The sequence below is a fragment of the Pestalotiopsis fici genome (genome assembly GCF_000516985.1).
Source record: "Pestalotiopsis fici W106-1 unplaced genomic scaffold PFICI_Scf_5, whole genome shotgun sequence".
Taxonomy (NCBI): Eukaryota; Fungi; Ascomycota; class Sordariomycetes; order Amphisphaeriales; family Sporocadaceae; genus Pestalotiopsis; species Pestalotiopsis fici.
This window is the reverse complement of record NW_006917095.1, coordinates 699862-726767: the sequence shown is the minus strand read 5'-3', so window position 1 is coordinate 726767 and position 26906 is coordinate 699862. Positions and strand designations below refer to the sequence as shown.

Genomic DNA, 26906 nt, shown 5'->3' with positions numbered 1-26906 from the left:
GCTCTCGAGGCAAGGCAAGGGGCCCAGGCCCGAACCTAGCACGCGACGATCTGAGGAGCATTCAAAGTAGTCCTGTGCAGGTGCGGCCGTGAATGCGGCGCGCCGACTTCATTTCCAGTTTAGTAGTATACTCGAGGGTATCGTGAAAATGGCGTGGAGTAGCAAAAAAATTGTAGCACCTGGTTTCTTTGGGGAGGTTTGGCAGGCTGTTTCTGGCGTGCTGGGGTCTTTGGGAGGTTCCGCTCAGGCGCCCACCCCTCATTTCCTCGCCCGCCTGGCCCGCTCACTTGCACGGCAGACGGCTTGGACGGCCTGTGATGCTACATATGGTTGCATAGAACACCCGGTCGAGAGAATTTGGTTGGCGAAGAATGGACGGGAGGGCACATGGAGATGCGCGACTTGAGATCTGCTCTTCCCCCGCTCCAGGAAACCTAGTTACTTGCCTCCGTACCCAGCCGGGTCGAGGTTCGCTGGCCTCATGTGTCTCTACATAGCAATTGAACCCCTCTTGCTCCTCCGCGATCGATGGACCAGAGATGGGCAAGATAGGCAGAACTCTGAGACAGAAGCAATCAAAAGTATATTGACGATCCGCGGTGAACAACAGCATGCTAAACCACACCCCGGAAGCGATGTTTAGGTTGGCTCGCTACGCATGTCGAAACCTTGAGAGCTGACGTTGAGAAACCGCCGCGATGAGGCGCTTCAAGTCTCGCGAGCGGCAATAAACCACCCTTACCACTACACTAGCCTACATGCGGCCCAGACCCATGTTTGCGAGGGGGGTCTCTATTCGAATTTGCTCCGACAACCGACAGCACCGGCGTTGCAAGGGTCGAGAGAGAAAGAAAAAAAAAAAAGCACCCAGCGCCCGTCTGGCACTCTGGGCTGCCACAAGCAAGCAACTTTTGTATGTACTATCCTGGTGTGGACTACTGTTTATGTGGCTGACCAGTGAATAATAATTCCGAATCGATTCCGAAGCGCCCAGAGTTCGTTCTTTTGGGAGGCGAGGCAACATAACGACGGCGCGAATGCAAAGTTCTATAACGAGCTGTACTTGTTGCCTGCGAGATTAAGCATGTCTCTGCTTACACCCAAACTTGCGCATGAGTATAGACCTCAGTCCATGGGTGGATTGGTAGGTAGGCTAAGGCTGGATCTAGACAACGCCCAAAACACTACAATGCCTATATCGTCGTGTGCGAAAATACATCCAATTCTCATCAACTCTCTAATATGGGGGTGGGCAGGGTGGTCTTGCCCGCCAGAAACACTCCCGACGTCGCACGTCTCTCCTGGTGGCCATGGGCTAGATGGAGAGCAATACATTCCTGTCCACTTTCGCTCCATTACTCTAGTCGATGGATCAATAATATTGTAAAACAGGACGCAGAGTACATACATGGGAGACTGTTCCCAAAAGTAGGTAGTATAGTTATGGGCGCGCATGTACTTACCATACATACATGCAACCCCTCGTCACGCATGGCGTTGCATGCAGCAGCTCTCTAGTGTGTAAAGGAATCACAAGAGTGCTTTTTCTCTGACAGAACTGACAGGCCTGTCAGGAGGTGGCAGACGAATTGAAGCGCCGATGATGGAAAACCGTAGCACATATTGCCGTGTTACCCAAGAGCGTGCTAAAATAAATAAAAACTCTCCCCCATCACAAAGTTTAGTTGCAGCTAATAAGAGGCTGGCAGGACGATCCTAGTGTAAGTAGAGCTGGGCCTCCGAAGTTAAGAAGACGGCAGCCGAGCAAATCCACAAGTTGCCGAGCGGAGGCACGCGAGCAAGGCTCCTTGATCGACGGCCCAACCTGCCAGGCCAGTACTGTGTAGGTTCGACGGACGGAGTAATGTAGACACGAGATTGCACAGGGTCAAGTCTCAACGGATGGTCGACCGCTTGATCAACCTCGAACATATTTCCCTACACTATAGACCCTGGCAAGCTGGGCGGTACTAGTGTACGCCTACTGTGGTGTACGTTGCCTGTTCTGTCATCAACCAAGCCCTGCGTTGCGACGCCGCCGCCGCAAAAAGCAGCAGCAAAGGCCGACGCCGACGCGAGCATTTCCGCGCTGCATCCGCCCGAACAAGACCACTGCTAGGCATTGGCCACCGGAGGTTGCGATGCGCGCCCAGACAAAGAATGGTAATAATAAGAAAGCAGCACAAGTATAGCAAATAGCATGTTTGAGGCAAACCGACGTCGCCTCATGTTGAACTGCGAGGCCGAGTTCTTGATAGCAGTCACCAATGGCAGTAGTTTAGACTTTTCGTACGGAATCACCATCATGTTTGCTTTCATACTTCCATAGCCTCAGGTTATAGTATCATATATGGTTTGTTGCTAGATATAGTGTCCCGGTTGTACGCTATGAGCTAGACGATTGGCAGAAACCTTACATCATAGTCAAGTCGTATTGCAGAGATAGATGATCTCGCACGGCAATCGGTTCGCTGCGCCGTGCTCGGGCCAAAATCCAAGAGAACCTGTGAACAGGCATTGCATTTGGGGAGACGACACCAGTAACGGAGAGGCAGTAACAAAACCAACCCCAGCTGCCAGGAACAAGAAAAACAAGCAGAAGAGCAAGAGAAAGGCCGTGCATTACTCTTCCTCAGGCCTTACATACCCTTACTCATCATCCCTCACCGGTGGTTCTTTGCCTATCGCGAGCCTCTCACTCGTCCCAGCAGTCGAAAGCTTATTGTCGGTGTGGAAACTTACACGAGTCAACCCTGTTCCCATCTTATCTCGTAACCCAAGTAAGTAAGTACTCGCATCCATGCGGGCCGGGGGGGCCACATAGGTAGAGTACATGCGGCGCCGATTCCAGTGGACAGTGAGAAGGAGATCCATACTACAGTGGATAAGGTAGGTACATGAGGGTAGTGTAGGTCAGTGGGAACTGAGGGACCTCAACTGGGTGGATGAATTGCAGAAAGAGTGGCTCAAGAGTCCACCTCAACCGTCTCTTGACTCTTCTGGCCTCTGGCGTGCTCCTCCAAAGCAGAATGCGTAGCACCAGACAACAATAGAACATCTTCAAAGCCAGAGCTGGAGCCTTGAGAGGGGACAGACCAGAGGGGGCGTAACGTCAAGTCAGTCGACCCGTCTCAATCCGATCACTGCCAAGGGGGGGAGCCCCCGACGCTGGCCATCGGCCATGGATTCGCCGTCAGACTTAATAACTAATGTACATATTCGTACACACTGGGAGCGGCATTGGCTCGCGCATTTTTTTTGTGGTCCATGAGCATTCTCAGCCCAATGGTAACGCGCAGATTTCCGAGAATACCCATACCCACCCTCTTCCGCGATCAGAAAACGGTCTCCCACACCCATCTCGTTGCTTTCTCTACTGTGTATTGATTGCTCTCCGTCTAGTCCGTATCTTTCACTGCTCCCCAACGTGTACACTTGTCTCTGCTCTCATGTCTGCGCTGTAATGTCTCCATCGATCTGACGGGGCTCTGACGCTCAAAACAAGTTTCCATTCAAGCACTTGAGGGAGCAGCAGTACGTAGGCAGGCAAGGTAGGTGACGGAGGTATTTGTCTGCGAGCCCAGGTTGCCCAGTAGGTAGCGCGGCCGACAAGAAAAGTAAACTAGTGCTAGTAGTGGTCGTAGCTTACAATTTACTTACCTTGCCCGCCTCCATTACATTACATTACCCATGTAACCAATGGGCCATCGCCTCAATGGCTCTGGGTACACTTACTCTGTCCATCATAGTACGTACCCTCTAGCTACATAGCACCCACCCACCTACTAGGTAATGTAGCCAGGCATCCCGGCGGCGGCCAGCAGCGACCCAGAAGACACACAGACAATCCCAGTGGCTCTCCCCCGTTCGTTCGTTCCTTCGCCTACGTACCGCCCGTACCCCGTTCCAAGTTCAGTCCAATCCGATAACATACATACATTACAATCCCCCATCCACACCCCCCCGAATACTACAATACACATATGCTCCCCTCACAATCCTACTCGAGGCTTTCTAATTATTTTCACAATCCAGATTTGTGACCAGTGCACATTCACCACATCCCATCTTTATAATCCTCCTTCTCCGTTCGTATCATATGTACGAGCATTCTTGGTGACGGCTATCGTCGAAACCAACCAACCAACCAACCAACCAACCCCCATTAAATCAAATCATCGAACCAGTGGAGGTTTGTCGCCGCGCGGTCGCAGAACTTCCCTGTCTCAACAGCCACCCATCCACCACATATCCCGACAGTGTGGTACGACGAACAAACGCCCACCTCGATCTCACCTCCTTCTCCCTATCTGCAGTTCTTTTGTTCCCTTGATATTCTTGTCGGGAACAAACCAAACCAAATCGACACGTCCGCAGTGCAGGGTTCACTTTCAAAGGAAATGGCTACCGACTTCATAATGCCCCGGCTGCCTGATCAGCAACAGCCAACATATGGCGCCCACTTCTACCCGCACCTGTCTCAGCACCAACAGTCGCACATCGCCGCTCAGGCGCATGCCGCCGCGCAGTCGCAGCAGGCTCAGTTCCAGCAACAACTGAGCTCAGGTCCCAACAGCCGTCAGATCTCTCCTCTCAGCACTTCGAATAGTGCCTCGCCTACTTCTCCAAAGTCCTACCACACCCGCCAACTGAGGCCGCTCTACATTCCCGCCGTCCTGCGTCCGACAGATTATCCAGCCAAGAAGGCACCAGCCAAGAAGACGGACGATGATGACGATAGCCTCAAGGCCAGTAGCAGTTGGAGCAGCCTCACCGGCCTCGGCGCATTTGGCCGTCTCACTCGACGCTCTACTGGCGACAGTGGCAAGTGCATGAATGGAGAGTTGGATCTGGATCTGTTTCCCCAGCCTACTGCCGAGCCTACGCGCCAGCACTGGAAGGTGAGTACTTAAATACTTTTGTCCACGCTCCAGTCGCCTCGATCTTTCGTCATGTCTCAACTACAGCCTTACGGCGTACGACGTGACATGTGACATTGCCCCTTGATTCATGAGGCACGTGGCCTTGATCAACATTCACTAACACCTATTCCCTTTGACAGGCCGACAACGACGCTACGATCTGCGACGAGCCTTCTTGTAGACGTCACTTCAACTACTGGACGCGACGCCACCACTGTCGCAAGTGCGGCAACATCTTCTGCGACAGTCATTCGTCTTACGATGTGCCGCTTGATCAGGATGCCAACTACAACCCTCGAGGCACACCCAGTCGCGCCTGTTCCCACTGCCACACCGACTTTGAGGTCTGGCGGAGTCGCACAAACAGCGCAGCCTCCAGCGATGACAGCTCCTCCAACAGCTCCGGCACGGCTCCGGCGAGTCCCATCACGGCATCTGGCACACCTACCGCCATCGGCAATCCCGGCCGGGACCAAAACAAGGGCGAGGTTGCTGCAAGCGTTCCACGAGACTGGAACTGGAGCACTTTCTGAGTGTACCCCCTGTGCACGCTCGGAGAGATGCATATCTCCATAATTATTCGGAGCGTTCCATCCACGAGAAGGGGAATAGCCATTCCGAAGGTGGACACTTGCCCAGAAGTCAGCAACTGTGGAGCGACATCCACTTGCAACCGAGGCGACCCACGTAACACGAAATAAACGACCGAAGATCAAGCGAAGACCTATAGATCTTAGAGAACCAGAGCAGAACAGAATCGGCAGAGCGGGCTGCTATAGATGGCTCGCACCAGGAGGCAAGACTCGCAAGAACTCTCCGAACTATACGAAGAGTGTCGAGCTTTTTCTGCTTGGCTTCTCAGCACTTTTCCAACATTTTTTTATTTTACATGATACCCAAGGTTGATTTTCCCAGCGAAGGGACAAGGACACGAACAAGCTACACAAACATGGGACCCTATGCTTGTGTAGATGCTCAGAAGAAAGACGAATGACTAGAACGTCATTATGCATTTGAGAGTGGAGGGGGTGACGAGAGGAGAGAAATCCGCAAAGGATTTAGTTGCTCCGGATGATAAACATTATAGACTGGCATGCGAAAGGGGGGAAAGCTGATGTCATTTGCTGTTCCCCTCTGATGGCTATTCATTTTACGGAACAGAATCCCCTGGGAACAGACAGGGTTGAGAACTTTTTTGATTTAGGCAAGGCGTTGGGGCATTGCGTCTGGTTTCTTTTTTTGGTATCCTCTGGAGATACAGTCTTTCAGTATACCAGCTCAAGCGCGTTGTACTGCCAGTAATGATGAGACGAAGCGAAAATACCCTAGTACCATCGCATCCCAACATCGTTTGCTGATGAGCATAATGAGAAATAATTTCATAAGAAATACTTTATATAAATTGTCCGTGGAAGACTAGTGATTCTGAAAAAAAAAAAATACTTCACACTGCAGTAAATACATACTCGTGCGTCAGTTATAGAGACAGACACGGCTGTCCAGAGAGTATGGCAATATTTCTCATGGCCTGGACGCTTTTCTTAGATAGCACCAAAGATGATTCATATGCCTTGCTGGCGTTTGGCATGTCCATGACAATCGCCGTATTTACTTGGGCAAGAAGCAAGTCAAGACACATTCCATCGACATTATCTCATAGTAACCCTCACATCATGGGAGACATGACAGACATGCCAAATACAGAGAGAGTTGGCCAGAATTACAAAATGCTTTTTTATTTTACTTCTTGGCTAAAAGTATGCAGCAAGAAAAAAAACACCTTCCTTCCGAAACGCCTTATCCGGTTCCCTGTATATACATACCACGATCTTTCTCTCTAAATGAGGTGAGATCAACGCACGTGATGTTGCAGTTCGCTCATGTGAACCGCCATATCTGTAGATCTCCAAGCAGTGTCTTCTCGCAGGAATCTAGATTCTTGGTCTATCTTTTCGTTCAAAAGATATTTTCTCGAGTCTTCTCAATCCATGTAGCACTTTCTGGCACCAATAACAACAACAACAACATTGGCGCGAATCAGACCCAGCCAGAGTCGGGAGCGGGTTAGTGACTCCCCATCGCCAATGCTCTTGTCGGCAAAATCTCGTCACAAGTTCAACACGACAACTCTTTTCATTTAGTTCTTGCCATTGGCCTTGCCACGGCTTCGCAGGGCTCGGCCGTTGGCGGCAACAGGCTCGTCCTCCTCGATGACGGCGCTCTCGCTGCCCTGTCCGTAGACCTCACGCTCAATACCCTTGGCGGCGTCCCAGCCAGCCTTTTCGGCCGTGATCATGGCATTGCTCACGCGGCGGTCGGCGAGGCCGCTCTTCTTGTTGGCGCGGCTGCGCTCCGTCTCGGCGCTGCTGCGCTTGAGGTAGCTGGCGATGAAGAAGGAGACAAAGAGGTAGGTCAGGGGCGCGAGGTAGAGCACATTGAGCCAAATGGCAAAGGTCTGACCAATGGTGGTGATGCAGGGGGTGGCCTGGTACTGGGTCTCATAAAAGACGCTCTCGCTGGCCGCCTCGGGAGCGACAATGGCGGCTGGGTTGGCAGCCTCGGCGGCGCCAAAGACGGCCTGCTTAAGACCATCCAGGAATCCGGCGGCCTGGGCCGACTCGGTCGCGGCAGCCACAGCGCTGGAGACAGCAGCAACGGGCTTGGAAACGGGAACCTGGACCGGAATGGTGTAGTAGACGAACGAGTGGACCATGGCGTATGATGCGCCAATGAGGAACTGGGTGATTTGCAAGGTGGTCAAGGTACGCTTAATCGCAGTAGGGACGCGGATGTTGAAGGCGGTGATGGTGTAGTAAGTGTACTGAGCACAAGTTAGCTGGAATGTTCTCACAATCATGTGAATGAAATGATGGGGAAACTCACCATCATAGCGTGGATACCAGAGTTAACAAAGGCAAACATCCAGATGGGTGCCGACATGTAGCGCATACCGGCCCACATGCACATCATGGCGCCGGCGTGGTGGTAAGTCTGCAGCGTGGAGCTGAGCTTGCCCTTGGCCAGAATGATGAAGGTGTCGAGGACCTCGTAGAACTTGCTCAGGTAGAAAATCCAACCGTAAAAGGCCAGGCCCTCGTTCCAGAGTCTTCCAACATCCACGCGGCTAGGGGCCGTCTCCCAGGCGTTGTCCTCCTGAATGTAGGTGGCGGCATTGCCGAAACCGGCGGGACCGTTGAGCTTGCAGAAGCTATCCACGGTGCCAGCCAAGCCATTGGGACCGCTGGGGCTGACAATCGATCTCCTCAGAGCGCCAAACATGCCAACAAAGGTCCATGCTGAGTAGACGGCCAGGAAGACATTGTGCAAAACGACAAAGAGGCGGAAGGGCGCAGTCTTGCTGATTGCCCATGGCTTCTTGCCGGTAGAGGTGTTGTACTTGTTCAGCAGCTTGGCCGTGATGGCGTAGGCAGCGGCAATGGTGATGGGGACTCGGGGGTCCAAGGCGGCCGTGAAGATCTCGTCCGGGATGGTAAAGGGAAGGTCAAAGTGCGGCGGCGGGATTGCTTGCGGTTCCGTGGGAGGAGGAAAGTTGAAGAGGGAAGAGGGAGGCGCCTCGAAGAAAACCGAAGGTGAGGACGCCATGGTAGCTGTTTGGTTTATGTTGATGTTCTGCACCTGGCCAGCTCACGAAATAACGTATTGGCCGTCGAGCTTTTTTTTTTGTGCTCTTGGGAAGCGGAAGAAGCTCGAATGGTAGATTGGCAATGACCCGTTTGCGTTCAAGAGGTGAAAGAGCCTTGGACCGTTCTTCTTGATGAGGACCCTCAGATAACGTTCGGGTACGAGACAGTGGGTTCGAGTAAGTGGGTGGTAGGTATGATTTAGAGACACCGAGCTCCAGTATGAAAACGAATTATTAGGGAGTCAAGCGGCAGAGCTCAGACTAGAGAAAAGAACAAAATATGAAACTTTTCTTTGCACATGCAAGAAGACAGAAGGGAGAGGAGGGAAAAAATTGAGAAAGACGTCGACGCCGAACCAGGAGGTCGTTCGTTGATGAATTATTTTGGAAACGATGTCTGTGTACCCCCCAAGGTCCCGGACCAGGGTACAAACGCCTCCGATATGGTATTAAAGCAGTAGATAGGTACGTAGCGTCCCCATTGATGGCCAGCCAAAGCAGAAAAAGGTGTCGCTCCACGGCAACTCAACGATCGCCTCCCGAAAGATGCACATTATGGGGATCGGGTCTCAGTGGTCCCTGCCCTGGGGGGTCCCAGCAGCAGAAGCAGAAGCTCGAGCGGATTGCCATAGGTGGAATGGTGCCGTTTTGGCCAGGGAGGGACACCAGAAAAAAAAAAAAAAAAAAAAAAGATCGTGTCGCGAAGCCGATTCTGTTGGGATTATAATACTCTCTTAGTGTCTTGGACACGCGACTTGGGTGGGCATGACGTTTAGACATTTGTGTCCTGTCCGCCAATGAGCTTGTGCGCAGCCAAAGGACTATTTTGTATACCTGCTACATATGTACGCCTTTTAACCCTGCCCAATACATTTATTATTCATTGGGGAGCCAATGCTGGAAAGAAGGATACAAGATATCCGAGGTGATTCATCTGTAACACCCGTACAAAGTAGCGATGCGACAAGTTTTCAAAAATTCAAGATCCATTCATCAATATACGCATCGTACTTATTTCATGCTCTTGCAGAGAGTCTCGCTCCACAATTCAAAGTCTACTATGTAATGGAAAACGTCATGGTTCAGTTTGTTCCTACATAAGCGCATATATCAATCTTGGTCCTCGCCAATAATCAATATATCAACCAAATAAGTTCACGCAACATGTGACTGACATGTCCAGATAATACGAGAAGAAAAAAACCCAAAGGCCCGGCTCCTCTCAGCAAGTTGAGTGGCGTCGCATGTACGTGCCGGTTTCCTTGCAAATAAAAAAAAATATGGAGCTTTTGGACCCTGGAGAAATAATTGGGATTGCGGGGCAAGTCATAAAGTTTTGCTCTCTTTGCCCTCTCCATCTTGAAATTTTGTTGGGGAAGGGACAAAAAAAAAAATGCGCCCGCGGGTTTGTTCTCAGGGCGCATTGAGCTTTTTGGCCTTAGCCGCAACGCAGTGCGACCAACAGCCCAAACATCCCCGGTTCACTTGCCGACTGACACTTGGAAAAAAGCATTGCTTCTTCTCAATATCTACGACAAACCTAGGCAGTGGCTATCATCTACACTATCCCCATTGGCCAATGGTGGACAGATCACCATTTGTCCTTACCAAACCGGCCTTGAACCTCGGGTCGCTGGACGATCCATCACCAGTTGCGCTGCACATCTTCTTGGGCGGAGCAATATACTCGCCCTATTACGCCGTTGCGGGATGTTGAAAGACACCGCCCCCGTTGCCGTCAGTGTGAGTGTGTGTGTATATACGGAATACTATGTAGTATACTGCATGGATAAAAAAAAAGCAAATACATGTATGTATGCCAAGACAGTCAATTGTCACCGCCTGTGGTTGGAATCCAACGGTAGCCAATGATGCTTCTTCAGTCTCAACCCGTCGCATAGAGCTGCCAAAGTGGCATTTTGAGTGGTTGCACAATGACATCCAATCCCCCCATCCATCCATCAATTTAAACGACTAGACCTCCCGCTATTCCCACGCGGCTTTGTCACCTCTCTCGGCTTTAACCTAAACAGTTTGTACCTGAAGCTAGGTCCTCGTGTCTAAATATTCTCCGTCTAGTCAACATGGCAAATGCGTGTTATGACACCCTGCCACGATTGGAGCGATACTGCACAGAAAGCGTTAGTTGACGCGACTTCATCGACGTTGATGAGACAGGCTCCGTCATGAATAGGTAGGAAATGTGTGGTGTACGTAGGTTTGCAAACAGGTACAGAGTGCGACATCAGGACTGATGATGGCTGCATCACATCCCGTCATCCGAACGCTGCCCAGTCAATCGGTTCCTTGCGGCTCTAGAATTGTTCCAGAAAATCCATCAGATCATGCAGAGAAATTCAAAATCTCAACAAAACGGACCATATATCCGAATCTGGTTTTTATTGAGAGCTACGCGAGTTGAGCCCTCGGTCTCTGGGATTAATGGGATTTCACATGTCAAAAAGCCCCTAGCTACCCCCGCCAAGACTGTCACATGTCTTTCCAGGGAAATGAGCAGGGGTGTATTGTGTTCAACAACAACAACCACCACCACCGCTATGACTGACGATCAAATGCTCATAACTTAATCTTCACCACGACCAGTACTTTACTAATCTTCAATAGAGCGCATGCAAATGGATATCATGGTTGCGCGCAAACTTCACGTATCGTTCCCATGTACATCAACTAATGAGGTCAGTCTGGCCAGCCGGCATTGTGCTCATCTCGATATGCACACGATTCGCCATTTTATTCTTCCGCAAGGGGCCGCTGCGACTAGAACTAATAAACACCATGTCCCAACATACCAATCGACTAGTATAAGCTCCGTCAGTTCGTATTCCTCGCTATAAATCTGTAAATTCTTCTGTATGTGAAGGTTTTGCTCCAGAGGATCCATAATCTTGACATCATGGCATGTCTACTTTCTGCTTATCAGCTGTGTGTGCAAGACAGCTCGCTAGACGAGGATTCTCGTCACAAGGAATCACCAGTGCTAAATACTGGCATCACTTGGATTTGCATCGACATACAAAGAGATCCCTCGTGCTGTTCCTATTCGCTACCGCAAGGATGCGCGAAGGCGTTAGCAATACTGGCAGTGTGCCGCCGCTACCAGGACTTTTCCACAGAACCAACGCAGTCATGCAGTTTTGCAAGAATGTAGCTCTGCTTACGCGGCAGAGACCATTTGCATACACAAGGCAACGATGCTTCACTTGTGATGAGGGTCATATTTAATGCAGGAACTAACTACATACTCTCCAGTGCATCAGAGCTGTTTTGGCATTACAGCCGATTCTGTCTCTCACAAAGCACAACCACATGGGCTGTGTCTTAACAATTCATTGGGGATTTGAATTCCTCATCAAAAACTCATCTTCAATGCCACGCAGAAATCGAGTCTTCTTTCGGCATGTAGTAACCCATTCCAGTTCTTTCATTCCATCTTGACCAGTCATAGCACTTACAGTGCAGACCATAATGCCTTCAAACGCTTCGAAGTAATCGTCAGACCATGTTCCAATAAGCCATCATCTAGGAGTTCGGGCTGGGTCTTGAGAAGACGGCGACTTGTCCATCAGAAACGATACTTATGCTTCTTCAAGGCGCGGCACTTTCTCTTCTTCAATGGCTTGTACGATCTGGCCTTCAACCATCTGGACTTTCCCTTCATCAAGACTCCATATTTTCCCTTCTTCAAATGGATGTGTTTTCTTCTGTGGGAGGAGATACGAATAGGATTGACTCGGCCGAGACGGAAGCTGGAGTGTACTTCTGACAGAAATCTTTGCACGCATGAACGTATAGCCTTGGAAGCCGGCGAAATCTTGCGTCCTGCAAGGGGTTCTAAATAGTCAGAGATCATGGCGTTCACAGCCTCGTTGGTCGTCGTCAGCATGTCCTGCTTGATCTCGTCGCACATGAGAATCAGGGCTTCTTCCACACTTTCGCATGAGTCTTGAAACATTTGTGCCTTCTCTTCTTCGATGCAGGTGACCATTATGTCTTTCATCCGTCTGAAGCTGCCTCTGCCTAGCGAATCTGTCAGTCGAAATAGTTCTCATGATGATGATGTTGTATGACATTGGATAACTAATTGGCAGCAAAATATGCAGAGTAATCTACTAAACCAATGAACTTACCGTGTTCTTCGACACAGTCATTATATGCCTGTGTAAGTCTTCGCATGATGGCTGGAGTGAACAGCCTGTTAGCGCCTCGTTGTAGAGCGTTGACCTTGACCACGATGTCCGACATTGCGTGCTTGAGGACGCGAGATTGAACCTTGATTTGCGAATTCATGATGATAATATCGGTAGCATCGAGTTTCGATTCCATGCGTGTGATATAAGATGAATGGAAGTCTTGCAAGATGTCTCGACCATCTTGTGAGGACTTCTCCAACCTCTTAGGTATGGTGGTTGAAAACATCTTCTCCCAGGCGTTGGCGAGCTTGGACTTGAGGGGTGCGATCAATTCTTCGTTCAAGTTTCTGTATCCACGAGATCCAGAGAACTCGCCGCTATCCCCAGTTAAACATTTGACTCAGAATTATTGATCTTTGACTTACTCTCGACGACAGGTAGCCTTGTAAGTTGCCCAGAACATGCCTCCATCGTTTGGTTTGTTGCCCCAGGCTTGAGCAATGATGATTGCTTCTTGCTCTGCCTTGACACAGCCAGCGCCAAAACGATTGGTCAGGCGACTCGACAGTGTGTCTTCTATATCATTCACGGTTTGATTTACCTTCTCGATGAGGTTTTCGCGCAGAGTTTCTGAAATGATACGAATATGAGCCATCTCTGTCTCCCTTTCACTGGCTTCTAAATGGGATTGATAGGTTTGGTTAGCTGCCCAAATGGACAAAGAATTGAGTTGCTGGAAGAAGATGTTGAGAAATCCTCTTGCAGTATTCATTCGGGCTGATCCAGTCATCAAGACAGCATGGTCTTGCAATTGAGGAATCCCGGTGTCTTGAAGAGTTGCAAAGCCCGTGATCTTGCTGTCGTGCTGGAAACGGTTGTTCAGAGTTTGGTATGCCGTAGAACTGATACAGAAGACTGGCAACGAGGCTCCAATCTTTTTATAGTCTTTGTTTTCCTCAGGATCAAAATCACTTTCGTCTTCCACGTCCAATCTAGATCATGCCTCAGGTTAGCCTTTGTGTACCAAGGTAGGAAAAAAAAAAAGAAAAAAAAGTCGCTCAATTGGTGGCCAAGTGACAAGAAAGCATATCCGTTTCATGTCATTCCAACTTGCATCTGAATAGAGTTAATACTTACTCCTTAATACCTCTTGCGAAATCTTTCTGAATCCCCTCCTCTGAATCGATGTTTCGCTGGCGAATACAAATTTCTCTCGCATGGGGTTGCATCTCAGAGAGCCTATGCTGCAAGACACGATGATCCTCCTCCTTGAGCACGACCTGAGCATCTTGTTTCTTAACGAGGCCCAGAGCCTTCTCAAGTGAAGTATTCAAATCAGTCAATCTGGACTGAATCTGCTCGTGAGATAGCGGCTTTCTTTCCATTTTGGTTGATGAGCCACTTCCATCACTGTCGCCCCTGCCCTGTGCTGGTGCTGCAGAAGGACGCCGAGGAACGGGAATGTAGGTTTCCGTTTTGGTCTTCTTGCCATTCTTGTCAAAGAATTCTTCTTGGGTCACCTTTTCGTCTTCTGGTTTGATCACCTTTCCATTTTCGTCACGCGGCCGCAGCTTACCGTCGCGGGTTGTACCTGGGGTGAACACGCTCTTCCCCTCGGCTAGTTTGTCTGCCAACTTCCGCCATTTGTTTATCTCGGCCTTGAGACCTTCAACGGATTGCTTGGATTCTTTGAGGCTGGTTTTGACAATTTCCAGCTCGTGTTGACTTTTTTTTGTTTCCTCAGTGGCAACGTTGTAATCATCTAAGAAGTCTGCCTCCTCCGAGTCAGAGTCAATTGAGTCGTCTCCAAAGTCATGAATAGTTTCTGAAACGTTGATGTCATCTGTTTTGGAGGCAATAAAAGTAATCTTGGAGAACGAGTTGTCGTACTTGGCTTGCAGTTTAAATGTCTGCCCCAGTAGGTCTTGGGCGGCTTTGTCCGAGACTGCTCTGGTTATTGGCGCCACGATCCAGAGAGCGCTGCAATTCTGGATATATCTGGCAGCGACTGCTGCTCTTGCAGCATTTGCGTCTTGGATACCAGGCTATTTAAAAATTAGCAAATATCTTGTTGTTTGAGCTTCATCGCTTACCAAGTCAACAATTCGAGCACCAGTACGGAGAGCGTGCGCCTTTGTGTACACTCTAACCATCTTGACCAATGGCCAATACTCGAACTTCACCTCATCCCCAGTCTTGTTCTTGGCGGAGAATTTACGCTTCCGAGATTTGTTTCCTGCGCTCGAGACGTACTGCTGAAGTTGGGAGTAGAATGCCTTGACTGAGGCGGCTGAAATCAACTTTGTCGTGCCAAGTACCTCGCGAACCCTGGCATCATTTGATAGCTCGTCTAAGTTGATCTCTGTGAATTCTTTCTGGGATAAATGAGGATACACTCCTTTGACTTTTGCCCAAGCCACGCCTGCATCGCTGTCGGCTTCCGAAGGGTCGCTTGAAGCTTGGCCTTTGGAATCGATAAAATCGCCTTGGAGCTGTTTTAGCTCCGTAGCCCAATCTCCTGGCTGGATGAACTCGATCTCGCCTTTGTAGAGCTCTTCTGGTACATCAGAGTCATTCCATGCCAACTCTGTGATGACAGCCGTGCACGCACGAAAGCCACTGGTTGGCACGATACGTTCCTCGTCGAGCATGGCATTGATTAATGAGCTTTTGCCAGCTCCAGTACTGCCGACAACTCCGATGATGACTGGGGTGGGCTTGGTCTGCTTCTTCAGTTCCGAGAGAGCCTTGACCCATCGCTGTGCATCGGTAGCTGCACCGCATGGCATGAGGGCGATGGTAATCTGATCGATAATTTGGCAAGCAATGGTGACATGCTGCTCCGTCTCGTCTAGGCTACCGCTCGAAAGTATTTGATTGAGGCGGTCGAACTGGTGCTGATCTGCCACGTCATCGCTGTCGTTTGGAGCAGACATTGTGCTGCTACTGCTGGATTTGGGCATTATGGTGAGTACGGTTGATGCACCCAATCATCAACTTCCAGCAAGAGAAAATGTTATTAATGGTGGCTCAATCTTTCTCGAAGCCAGTAACCTAAGACTTTTGAATATTGAGACGAGTGATGAAGATACCTGAGCGGGCTAGGATGGTGAGGAGTATTGATCCCACAGAAACTACAAGCACCCGAGCATGGGGTTGTGTGGTCCTGAGAATGCCCGTTCCTGCCAGTGAAGGTGTAGAGTAGAAAAAAAGTTGGCAGCGGGATCGAGCGGGCTTGGGAGGACAGCAATTCCAGTTGATACTTTGCCTCGCCCAAGGTTGGGTAGTGATGGCTTGAATTGCTTTGAAGGAAGAGTTGTGATGCGAGGGAACTTGAGTGATAGTCTTGGAATTGAAGTAGTAAGGTTGAAACTTTTGAGGGAAAGAAGGCAGAACAAACGGAAAGACTGGAACGCAGATAAGAAGCTCGAGCTTCTGGCGAAACGTTCACCTTCAGTTGTTCGAGGTGCGAGGAAAGAGCACAACCTCATTGACACAACTACTACGTTTGCATTGGGTGGGATCATGAAACAATCGGCTGTAACAAACCAAGCACACGTTGATTTCGTTGAACCAACCAACCCGCTCTTGAGCTCTCGATGAATTCTGCGTTCAGCAAATGTTTTGCTGATACATTTAGCACTTATATTCGATTGGAAAGATTGTGATTTGAAGCTGGAGGGTGGGAACGAAAATAGGCCCAGGCAGGCCGAGATGCTTGTGGCGTTTGGAGACAGGTTAATTGGCATGCGTCATCGTTGAACGTAACTCTAGATGGCGAGTCAAGGGGAATATTCTTGGTAGGAAAAGATTTATATGCCCTCTACTCACGAAACAGAGAATTCCACCATTGTTGGATTCACCTCCATCGACGAACCGAGTACAGCTCATTGGTTGCAAAGAAAAAAAAGACTAAAAGCGTCCAACGAGGCAAAGATTGTGCATCCTGGTTCCCAATTATTCCCATATATGATGTGTGTGTGCCTGTGTACCTAGCTATATACTCGTGTAAAAAGTTCTATGTTTGTGTGTAAATGGTCGTCAGGTTTTGTGCCATAAGAGGGAAAAAATAAAAAAGGTCGTCGCGGTCATAAGATCTAATCCACAAACGGGTTCCTCCTCTCCATTGATTATTAGCACTCTCCTCCTTGTTTCTTCATATATTCATCCGTTTCCTCGTCGTTGACTGACGGAGGAGGCGCGCCTCGACCGACTACTGATGCCACCACTCTGTAACTCGTCAATGGGGTTTAACTTTTTTTTTTTTCTTTCGCTGCCCACCTCCAGTCGAATCAGCCCGTCTTGTCCTTCCTATTGAGCTGAAAACTCAAACTCGGCGTATTTCCGCTGTTCCATGTGGTGGCCTTCTTCATCGTCTTCTTGCGCATAATGGCCATGATTTCCGTCTCCATGCGTTCGATACCCTTTTCAATGTCGGCGTCCTCGAGCGCGTACTGCCGCTCGCGCCTCTTGTCCAGCCACCACCATGATCCCACAATCAACATGGTTAGCGGGATCGTCACCACAAAGTAGACCCAGAGATACTGCGAGACCGCCGCCCCGGTACTGCCGCCGCCTGAGCCATCGTCCACGTTAAAGTCGAAAAACGTCATGGAGAAGATGGAGGCCAAGAATGTCCCCGGGAGGAACACGGCACCCAGCAGTGATAACGTCTTCATGGCCGTACTGTCGCGCTTCGATGCGTGTGCAAGGCGACGTTGCTGGGCAGCCATTTCTAGGTTGAGCTTGGATTCCTTTTGGGCGATGATGTTGTAAAGCTGCGTCAAGTTAGGATATCTTGTGTAAGATAATGATGGAACCCAAAGGAAATTCAACTCACAGCTTGTCGCTGGATATTCAGCCTCTCCAACGTCGTATGCGCGTAATTCTCCACGCCCAAAAGTTTGATGCGGTAAAAATCAAGACGGCTCTTCATGCTGTTATGCAAAGCCGCCGTCTCGCCGCGGTGCACCCGCTCCGGCATGGAGCTCTGCCAGAAGTTGTCCATGGTGAGCTTCATCTCCTCAATGATGCTCTGATAAGCCTGTGGTCGCTTCCACAACACCTGGCTGTGGCACTCGACGAGATCCCGATTGAGGACTTCAAGGTCCAGATCCCGGTAGCTCTCTCCTTCCTCAATCTCATCACGCATGGTCACGGCGTGCTCAAGACGGCGCAGCCAGTCCCGGGCGTCGCGCTGCTTCTGGTCCGTCTTCCAGGACAGATCGTGCGACAGGATAATGACGGGCAATAGCATGGGATGCGCAACCTGCGCGGCACATGATGTCAGGTGCTCAATCGAAGTGACAATATCTGAAGACGGTGTTCCCTTCACGAATCCGGTCGTGATGGCGGTTGTGAATGAGTGAGAGAGCATAATCTCCCAGCCACGGGTTTTGCCCTTTTTCCGCACATCGGATTTGCGGAAAATGATCTCTGCATGACATTGTCAGCCATCAACATATCCATGCAAGTAGAATGATCCATGGTTTGAAGCAGAGTAGAACTTACGCAAGTGCGGATCGCTCGCATCTTGGTCGAATGCAGCCCAGAAGAAGGGTCCAACGACGCTCGTTCCCTCAATGGCCCGGAAGGGGAGCCGCATGGTCCTGACCATTTGCTCATACTGATCGGCTGTCAGGGATATATAATTTGGCGTAAAAGTCTCATTCTGCTTGGCATTTTTCTGAAGACTATTCTCATGATTCAGTATGGTTTGCCCAAATCCTCAGAGGGGTTAACATTGGGGCGACTCACACTAGACGGATACCGTCTTTCAACCTCACGCCCTCGGGCAGCGTGGGCGGCTCAAAAGCTCCCTAGCGATGGAGCACCATTAGTTATATAAGCACTGGAAAAGATAGATTGTATACCAGTTCCGGTCCCAAGGGTTCGGGTCCCAAAGGGCTGACAGGCGCCGGATCACGGCAATGATCCCTTCCCCGCTCGGCGAACCAAAACTCCACAGGCAGGCCGTCCGGGAAGACGGCACTTAGATCCAGGGGGCCAAGCAGGCGGCGCAGACAGCTCTTTATAGGGAGATAAGGTCCATACGACACCTTATTGGGGGAGCATCTTACCCGGCGATGTAGATAGTTTTCAAATTCATCGGGCGTCAGTGGATGCTCCTCGACTGAATTATGAACTGGATCCTGATTCGGGGGGGTCGCATGTTAGCTTCGGACTGGAAACGCTGACGATGGATGGATTGAGCTCCTCCCGTCCGGTCGGCCGTGAATGAATGACAGACAGACAGACAGACAGACAGCCAACCCAGACTACCTCTTTACACACCGAGACAAGGTAGCTCTAAAGCAAGCATCTAAGGGGGCAGTGCAACACGCACGCACACACATACAGAGACAATGCCTCTGTCTACTACTACTGACTAGATATTGGCTAGTCCTCCAATCGGGGACTCGAATTGAATGAGGCAACAATCAGAGGAGAAGAAAAAGAGGACATACCGTATAGTTGAATATCTCCAGGTAACTTGTGTTTTCCGGTACGTATTTGCATTGCTGCACGTAACGGTGGAACATATAATCGTCCATCCTCGCACCCGCCTGGAGTTCAGCAAAGAAGGATAAAATGCAGGGACATCAATTACGTTAGAAGAAACTTAATAAAAGGGGATAGGCGGATAGATGGGATGGTTTAGGACTTCTCTCGTGGCATCGCATTTCCCAAAAAGAACTACCACCTATGTGCAGCAGAGAGAGGGAGCCGGGGCCAAGGGAAAACACAAGTAAATCCAAAGTCTCATGCAGCAGCCACCGGCAAAAGCGATTCACTCACCGCGACTTTTTTTTTTTTTTCTTCTCTGTCTCTCTCTCTCCTTCTTCACCCCGGGCCAGTCAGAAAAGTTCCTAAAATTGATTGGAGATTGACCATGGGGACGAGCGAGACCCAAAAAACGGGCCCGGATTCGTTTAGAAAAATGGCGAGGCGGGTTTGGGCTAATCTAGAATCGTAGGGATCTAATGTAGGTATGAATTGGCAAGTAAGCAGCACAAGTGGGGTGCATCTCAGCACAGCTTATACGTGCATAACTAGCTAGGGTGAGGACCAGGACCATACACACACACACACACACATGCATACACTTGACACCCCTTTCCTTCATCATGTATGAACCACCGCCACTAATTTCATAAAACGTATATAGGTAACGAGTCCTGACATGCAAAAAAGTCATCCTCTTTCCAAGTCTCATCATGTCCGCAACACATAATTGCAGCATAAAGCTTGGCATTTGCAAGTCCGGCTCCGCCACACAAGTCCTCTCATTTGTTTCAATGGACAAACACGGATCGTGCCCATGGCCAACTGCCAACCTTTTTGACCTCTTCGCAGCATGCCATCCACTAATCCCTTGCTTGTTTACCTATATTCCATAATGCGGTACTTGTTTAAGAAATATCATGGTCGTTGCATTCGCCTATGCCAACCACATCCTCATCCACATCCTCATCCACATCCCCCGTTGCCAATTCCCAGCCTCGCCCCAAACCCATGAGTATCCAGTGCCAACCCCCGAAAAGTCAATTGTTTCCTAATTTTGCCGCCTCATATTCGACTGATCAGCAGGAACGCTACTGCCCAGCGAGTCAACTCAAAAGTCACTAAACAAATGTCCAAATCTAGCACATGTTAGCGATATGGTAACAAAAGTTGTACGAAAAGAACGTCACTCACTCATCATGGCCGCTCTGGCCGTACTTTTCAGTCTCTTCGGGATACTTGTCGAATTGACTCGCGTCACCGGCGCCGGCCTTCACAGGCGGAGTGTATGGAGCGTCAATGTCTTTCCTCGATAAACGGTCCCACGTAACTTCCGCAAACCAAGGATGATTTTTAACGTCTTGCGGTCCGCCGTACAGGTTGCCCAGTCGTTTGGTCAGATCCGGCGTGATCAGTCGCTCCAAAAGGTTATGCGCATCTGGATGGACATATTGCGGATACTTGACTTTGCCCTTCAGAATATTTTCATAGATCTTCATCGGCGACCCGCTGTCCCAGAACGGCGTGTACCCGCACAACATCTCGTAGATCAAGATGCCGAGCGACCACCTTTCAAGCGTGTTAGACTATTCACTCCTGCCAGATTGGGTCTCGCGTCACTCACCAGTCAACCGATTTGTTATAGCCCTTGTTGCTGACAACTTCTGGAGCCAGGTAGTCAGGAGTACCGCACAATGTCCAGGTCTTGTCAGGCACCCGCTTCGCGAAACCAAAATCTGTTATCTTGAGGTGGCCGTGGCGGTCCAGAAGTAAGTTTTCTGGTTTCAGGTCTCTATATATGATGTGTCTTTCATGCAAGTATTCCAGTGCTAGAGTGACCTCGGCAGCGTAGAATTTTGCTACGGGGTTAGGAAACCGCTGTCTTTTGTTAGATCCCACGTGTCACGGTCAGGAGAGGATGAAGCGACAACTTACTCCAGACTTCCGCAGCAACGAGAAGAGCTCTCCACCCTCGACAAAGTCCATGACCATGTACAGATTCCTCGAGTCTTGGAACGTTCCCCACAGGGTAATGAGGAAGGGATGCTTGACTTCCCCAAGCATACGACGTTCATCATTGGTGTGCTCGACTTGCTTCATCTTCACCACTTGCGCCTTTTTGAGTACCTTGACAGCATAGAAACGTTGATTGTGTTTTGACTGCACCAGATGCACACGTCCAAAACTTCCCGTGCCCAGTGTCCTTTGGATTTCGAAATCTGCGAGGGAATATTTTCCCTTTGTCACCCTTGAGTCTGACGATGGTGGGGAGAATTGTTGTTGCCCATGCTGTTGGTGCTGAGACTGTTGTTGTTGTTGTTGTTGTTGTTGTTGTTGTTGAGGTGGAGGTTGAGGTTGGCCGCCATTTTGAGCAGCACCTGCGCAGTCGTTAGTACACGGCTAGTCATGATTCAGGTATCCTGCAAATGCGCCATACCGTCATTCTGCGGCATGTTGATTATATTGTTGATGCTGGGCAAACTTGATGGTGTTCCAGCATGCCCTGGACTAGGAGATTGCTGGATACCATAAGGGTGGTGCTGCTGGCTTTGATGTCCTTGGACAACGTTCATTTGTTGGCCAGCACCTGCCGAAGCAGGTTTTTGTACCTCGTAAGATGCGTTTCGTTGTTGGGAAGACGGTTTCCTCGCATGCGAGGCCGAGCTGCCGGGCGTCGTTCGGGCAGTAGATTGCGTGTGCTGGCTCTCAAAACTCTGGGAGATTGTCGGGGTTGTTGGCGTCACCGGACTAGTTGGTTGGCTAGAGGAGGGATCGGCCTTGTCGTCCCTCGTCCGCTTTTTCTTGAGGAAAGAGCCTAGACTCGGCATATGATATAGCTGCAGGAAGACGGAGGGGCCGGACCCTTGGGAGGTAGAAGACAGATGAGCGTAAGGAACGTGTGTAGAAGAAGCACACACAAATCCAACGGAGCGATAATATCAATTGATAGCAATGGACTGGCTCCAAAGAATGGTGGGAGGGAGTGAGCGCGCCGGTGGATTCTGCAGATCGACGATGACAGTCAAAGGACGAACGAAGCAGAGGCTAGTTAGAGACAGCGCATTCCAGTTGGTAGGATCCTGCTGTGAGTTTTCTGCTGGCTGTCCCGGAAGAATTGAGGCGATGCGACTCGGAAATAGACGCGAGCTAAGAGGTCAGGCACGGTTGAAGCTCAGCGCAAAGCTCAATTGAGGCCGGTGCTTGGATTGACGATATCAGGTCTATCGACACTGAGCTGCTGGAGGTTAGAAGTTGAGTGCGGTACGTATGTAGTTGATTTTTCGCAGGCGACCAGAATAGTAGGAGCTGCAATGCAGACAAGATTGATTAGCTGACGAGTACAAAAAGCGTAAAATGTAGGTGAGGTTGATTTTTTGGTTTAAGTGGTTGCAGTTATGAATGCTCCTTTCTTAATTTTGCTCATGGCGAGAAGGATAATAACGAGGACAGGGGAATGACATACGTAGCTCAAAGAGGGGTGATTGATGTGTAAGTTTGTGAAGCTAGACACTGGCGCAAGTCAAGCTGGTGTTGACGTCGGTGGGGGTAATAAGACCGAGTGGGTGAGGATAAATTACAGCGGCTGGATGCGGTGAGAGGTCTCGATTGGGAGGTGGATATTTGCTTTTTTTCTGTCTATCGGACAGTGATGCGATCTGTAGCTGCAAATAATGTCACGGGGAGGAGAAGCCGGAGGAGGAAGAGGAGAAAGAAATCGATCGTCCCAGCCCAGGCTGGTATATCTCTGAAGCGGAGAGGGCAAGATAGATGGATGAAATGTTGTGCCAGAGAGCTCGAATAAGGTTCTCTAGCCTGTGAGTCTCGATGGCGCCAAAACTGGGGTAGGAAGGGTCAGGGTATGGAGTTCAAGGGCAAAGACGGCCGGGTAACTTATTACTGTACAGCAGCTACCTACAGCTCTACCTTACTTAGTAGCACGTAGGTAGCAAGCAGTCAGTCAATCAGTCAGTGCCCGGATCGGCAAGGACAGAAGGTCCAATCGATTTTGAACAAGGGAGTAAAATAAAGAAGAAACGGCAGCGTGTATGGCTTTATTGACCCGCCCACTGCATGTCCTTTTTTGCCCTGCTTTTTGCCTGGCCTGGCCTGGTTTGGTTTTTGATGTGCTCTCAATGAACGCAGAGCACAATACCATAGGTAGATCTTATCTGGGAGCAAATTTGGGTCGGCATGGGCTATGGACTGGGGCAGTCAAGTAACATCGTCAGGTAAAGGCGCGGGCCCTCGGTCGGGGCTGGGGAGTGGGAGACAGGGCGACAGACAGGCGCTGGGGGAAGAGGAGAAAGAGGAGAGAGAAAAGCCTCAGCAAAAGAAAGAAGTTGAACAACGGATTCACTCGGTGCTTTGATCCAGCGTTTCCGCTTCTTGATCAATGGGACAAGAGAGCCGCGGGGTTCACAAAGAACAGACACACGTATTTCCCTTTGTGGTACAGAGAAACGAAGCCATGCAGTGAATACTGTACGTTACCCATGTAGGTACATACCTTGTAGGTAACATAGGTGTGCATGCCGCGGGCTGCAGTGTTGCTGCCACTGGACCTACGTACCCGCCCACTAGCAGGGTGGACGCCCAGGCGCTCTCGACCTGCAGAGTGCATTACGCCTCAAACCAACATAACGTGTAGGTATCTTTTAATGTTGTCCGCGTGTGTCTGGTGCTTGACACTCAACCCAGTGTGCTGTGTAGTGTGCAGTGGTGCTATGTGCTGCAAGATACCTTGCAGTCTAACTCTACAACACATTACCTAGCATTACATAGTACATCACATTGAACTGGAGCCGAGACTTTGCGGTATCATTCATAATACATTAAGCTATGTGACTTTCTCCAAGAGAAGAAGGCGCAGCAGATGGAACGGACGAGAGTCGCCGAGGACAGAAATCCTTCTGTGACTGGACTTGCTACATCTGGGCTTTAGCAAGGAAGAAAAAAGAGAATGAAAGGTCCTTCTATTTACGGGACTCTCAGGGCGTTTCTCTTCTCCGTATCTAAATAAATCATCAATTCGGTTATCGACGTAGAGTTGGATGATGACTACTGCTTACTCTCTACCTCATGTAGTGGTCCATACCTTAATGTAGGTGTGTTTTTTTGGTACGTGTGATACGCGTGAATGGCAGGGATTCTTTCTGTATGGGGGCATCTAAGGACGACATTACATAGTAGTCCGAGTCGGTGTTGGATGGTTGGTGATTCATGTAACCTAGATACTGTGGTTATGAATACTGCCGTCGTGTCCGTTCAAAGTCTCTTGTCCACTATATTATCTAGAGGGCGCACCCCAGAGTCTCGAGCGATCATGGGCCTCGCCGCCCTACGGCACGCTACACCAAAGAGTGATGGATTGCGACGAGTTAGCCGTGGAGTGTGGGGTTGCCCTTCGAGTATTCCCCGCCCAGACTTCCTGAAAATCGTCGTCATAGCCTCCTCATTGGACAATTGGCCGCTTCGCTTAGTGCTGAACCCTTTCTCAGGCATGCCAGCGTCCAGGTCGGGTGGGAGATACCTAATGTAGTTGGAAAAGTCGGCCGACTGCTGTAAGTAAGCAGACAGCCGCTTCGGCATACTGCAGCTCAGATTTGGTTACGGAATTTGTTCCAACCAAATGCATTGTTCCATCTCCTTGACCATTGGTCCGTCCGTCTGTTCCAGGACAAATAATATAAACCTGAGACTGCCGTCTCCATCAAAAGGGCTGACATCTGCACCGAAACTGAATCATAAGCCACGTGGGCTTTTATACTAGACTATTTCGAGGCATCAGTAATATTCATGGCTGGAGCTATTTTGCTCTCACGTACGAATTGCCAAATAAGTTACGAGATATCCAGAATCCCACTGACTCGGTGGAAAAACAAACCAATGCACTCCGACAATGTAAAATGATCAAGCTGGCAAAGCAGGACTTATTTTGCCTCAGATGGACTTCAGCGCAGTGTTGGTATGCAAAAGACCTTCAGGGACCGGCAATGTTCACATTGATTCATCACGCCTGTTCATGATTGGAGCTGACATTTTCACATGTTTGAACTTGACATTTTCAACCGTTACAACCATTGCGCCTAAAGTGACAGGTGCCCGACAGGCAAGACCACAAATTTCTGAGAAAATCACATATAAATAAACTCTCGCGTTTGATGCTGGTGGTATAGACATTTCATCTCCCCCTTTTTTTGGTTGTCCCCGTGGATGCGATGGATATCACAAACCCCAATTCCATGTCTGCAGGTTATTCTCAGAACCTAGAATCTGTGTGTTCTCTGCTTGCTGGTGCGGTAAGCAGTCCAGCCGACGTAGGCACCAGCGACAACCATGCCAAAGGCCAGGAACTTGAACAGGAACCATCCCCAGCCACCGCTGCTCTTCTTGGGGCCGGAACTCTTGTTTCGGTTGCGCTGACCACCGCTGCCCGGTGACGACTTGCCAGACTGACCGCCAGGAGTGTAGAGATTCTTGGCCTTGACGGAAATGATGTCGTGATTGTCACTCAGTTCGCCAGTCTCGGCGCTGAATCCGAGGTAAGTGACGGAAGGAATAGAGGGCGGCTCATTGGTCTCAAAGCAGAGGGCCCAGTCGTCTTCCTTCTTGTACTGCAATTCCAACTTCAGGGACTTGTCCTGGAAGTAGGTTAACCGGAGCTTGGTGGGTACACTTGAGTGTCGGATACCGCGAGCGGAACATCCCGCGAACTCGGCGTCCTTTCCATCGTTGTTCTTGTTGTAGCTGGTCTTGCCGTCGCCGACCATGGCCATGACGTAGGGGAACACAACACCAGGGCGGTTGTTCTTGTACGTGTCCACAAAGATGCCCAATCCCTCAAATTCGTCAGAGTGTCCAAACACCGGGCCGAGCTTCCCGCGCTCTTTCGTCAGCCACATAGCGAAGCCATCGCCATAAAGCTGGTTTTTCCCGTGAATCTTGAACTCGACCTCGATTTCCCAGTTTGTGGCAGTCAGGGGTACTCGAGAGAACAGCCAGCCGTTTTGAGAGGGTTGATTCGATGTTAAGCGAATGTATCTGTAGTTTGTCTGTGTCAGTCCCACATGTACTGAGCAGCCCCGTATGTATGTAGCTTGGTCGTGTGACGTACGAATCTGTTCGGACAATGGCGTCGCCTCCAAAGTCATACCACCGACTAGCCATGTCCGAGTCAAGGTAGGGCTGCTGTAGCGTATGGGTTCGCAGCTATCGGTTGTCAGCAGAAGCAATCAAACAGACCAACATGATTGTCAAGACCTACCGCGATGCTTCGAATGTTGCCGTCGTCGTCGTGGCTGACGGCTGCTTTGGCGGTCGCAGCCAGCCATAGAGCCGAAAGTGAAGTAAGCCACCTCATCTTTCAGATGTGGCAAGAGAGAAAGTAGTTGGGCCAAGGAAAAGATAGGAAGGAAGGAGAAGTTGAATGGAAGTCGGTAGGTTGTCGAAGAAGAGGCAAAAGGAAATTATCGTCTGGACATAAGTCGGCGCAAATGGCCTGAGTGGTTGCGCAGCAGGTTCGTTTGAATTCGTGAACGGCCTGAGTGTACGTAGCTGGCCTCTACCCAATGTAGTCACGTAGAGCAGATTGAGGATGGTAAGTTGCACTTATCCCTGTTAGCTTCTAATCGGACACAGCCTCCATTTGAGTAGGTCCAACTGTGTTTATACGTGACACAAGATTAG

At 49.9% G+C, this 26906-nt stretch overlaps 6 protein-coding genes across 6 annotated transcripts; 1 reads left to right on the top strand and 5 right to left on the bottom strand.

Moving 5' to 3' along the window:
• Positions 1-4418: 4418 nt before the first annotated feature.
• PFICI_07540 (uncharacterized protein) lies at positions 4419-5455 on the top strand (the record flags this gene model as incomplete). Its single annotated transcript, XM_007836121.1, has 2 exons — positions 4419-4901; positions 5063-5455. The coding sequence occupies 2 exons, from the start codon at positions 4419-4421 to the stop codon at positions 5453-5455; spliced, it is 876 nt and encodes a 291-aa protein (XP_007834312.1).
• A 1604-nt stretch (positions 5456-7059) lies between these two features.
• On the bottom strand, positions 7060-8525 carry PFICI_07539 (uncharacterized protein; the record flags this gene model as incomplete). Its single annotated transcript, XM_007836120.1, has 2 exons — positions 7060-7743; positions 7806-8525. The coding sequence occupies 2 exons, from the start codon at positions 8523-8525 to the stop codon at positions 7060-7062; spliced, it is 1404 nt and encodes a 467-aa protein (XP_007834311.1).
• Positions 8526-12148: 3623 nt separating this feature from the next.
• PFICI_07538 (uncharacterized protein) lies at positions 12149-15652 on the bottom strand (the record flags this gene model as incomplete). Its single annotated transcript, XM_007836119.1, has 5 exons — positions 12149-12603; positions 12714-13093; positions 13142-13708; positions 13854-14761; positions 14810-15652. 5 exons carry the CDS (start codon positions 15650-15652, stop codon positions 12149-12151), a joined length of 3153 nt encoding a protein of 1050 aa, XP_007834310.1.
• A 1356-nt stretch (positions 15653-17008) lies between these two features.
• PFICI_07537 (uncharacterized protein) lies at positions 17009-19270 on the bottom strand (the record flags this gene model as incomplete). The annotated part of the gene is made up of 6 exons (XM_007836118.1): positions 17009-17494; positions 17557-18152; positions 18228-18409; positions 18474-18535; positions 18797-18868; positions 19184-19270. 6 exons carry the CDS (start codon positions 19268-19270, stop codon positions 17009-17011), a joined length of 1485 nt encoding a protein of 494 aa, XP_007834309.1.
• Positions 19271-20331: 1061 nt separating this feature from the next.
• Positions 20332-22048, bottom strand: PFICI_07536 (uncharacterized protein; the record flags this gene model as incomplete). The annotated part of the gene is made up of 5 exons (XM_007836117.1): positions 20332-20359; positions 20415-20789; positions 20845-21098; positions 21156-21598; positions 21658-22048. The coding sequence occupies 5 exons, from the start codon at positions 22046-22048 to the stop codon at positions 20332-20334; spliced, it is 1491 nt and encodes a 496-aa protein (XP_007834308.1).
• A 3438-nt stretch (positions 22049-25486) lies between these two features.
• On the bottom strand, positions 25487-26580 carry PFICI_07535 (uncharacterized protein; the record flags this gene model as incomplete). The annotated part of the gene is made up of 3 exons (XM_007836116.1): positions 25487-26261; positions 26335-26429; positions 26485-26580. 3 exons carry the CDS (start codon positions 26578-26580, stop codon positions 25487-25489), a joined length of 966 nt encoding a protein of 321 aa, XP_007834307.1.
• Positions 26581-26906: the final 326 nt, after the last annotated feature.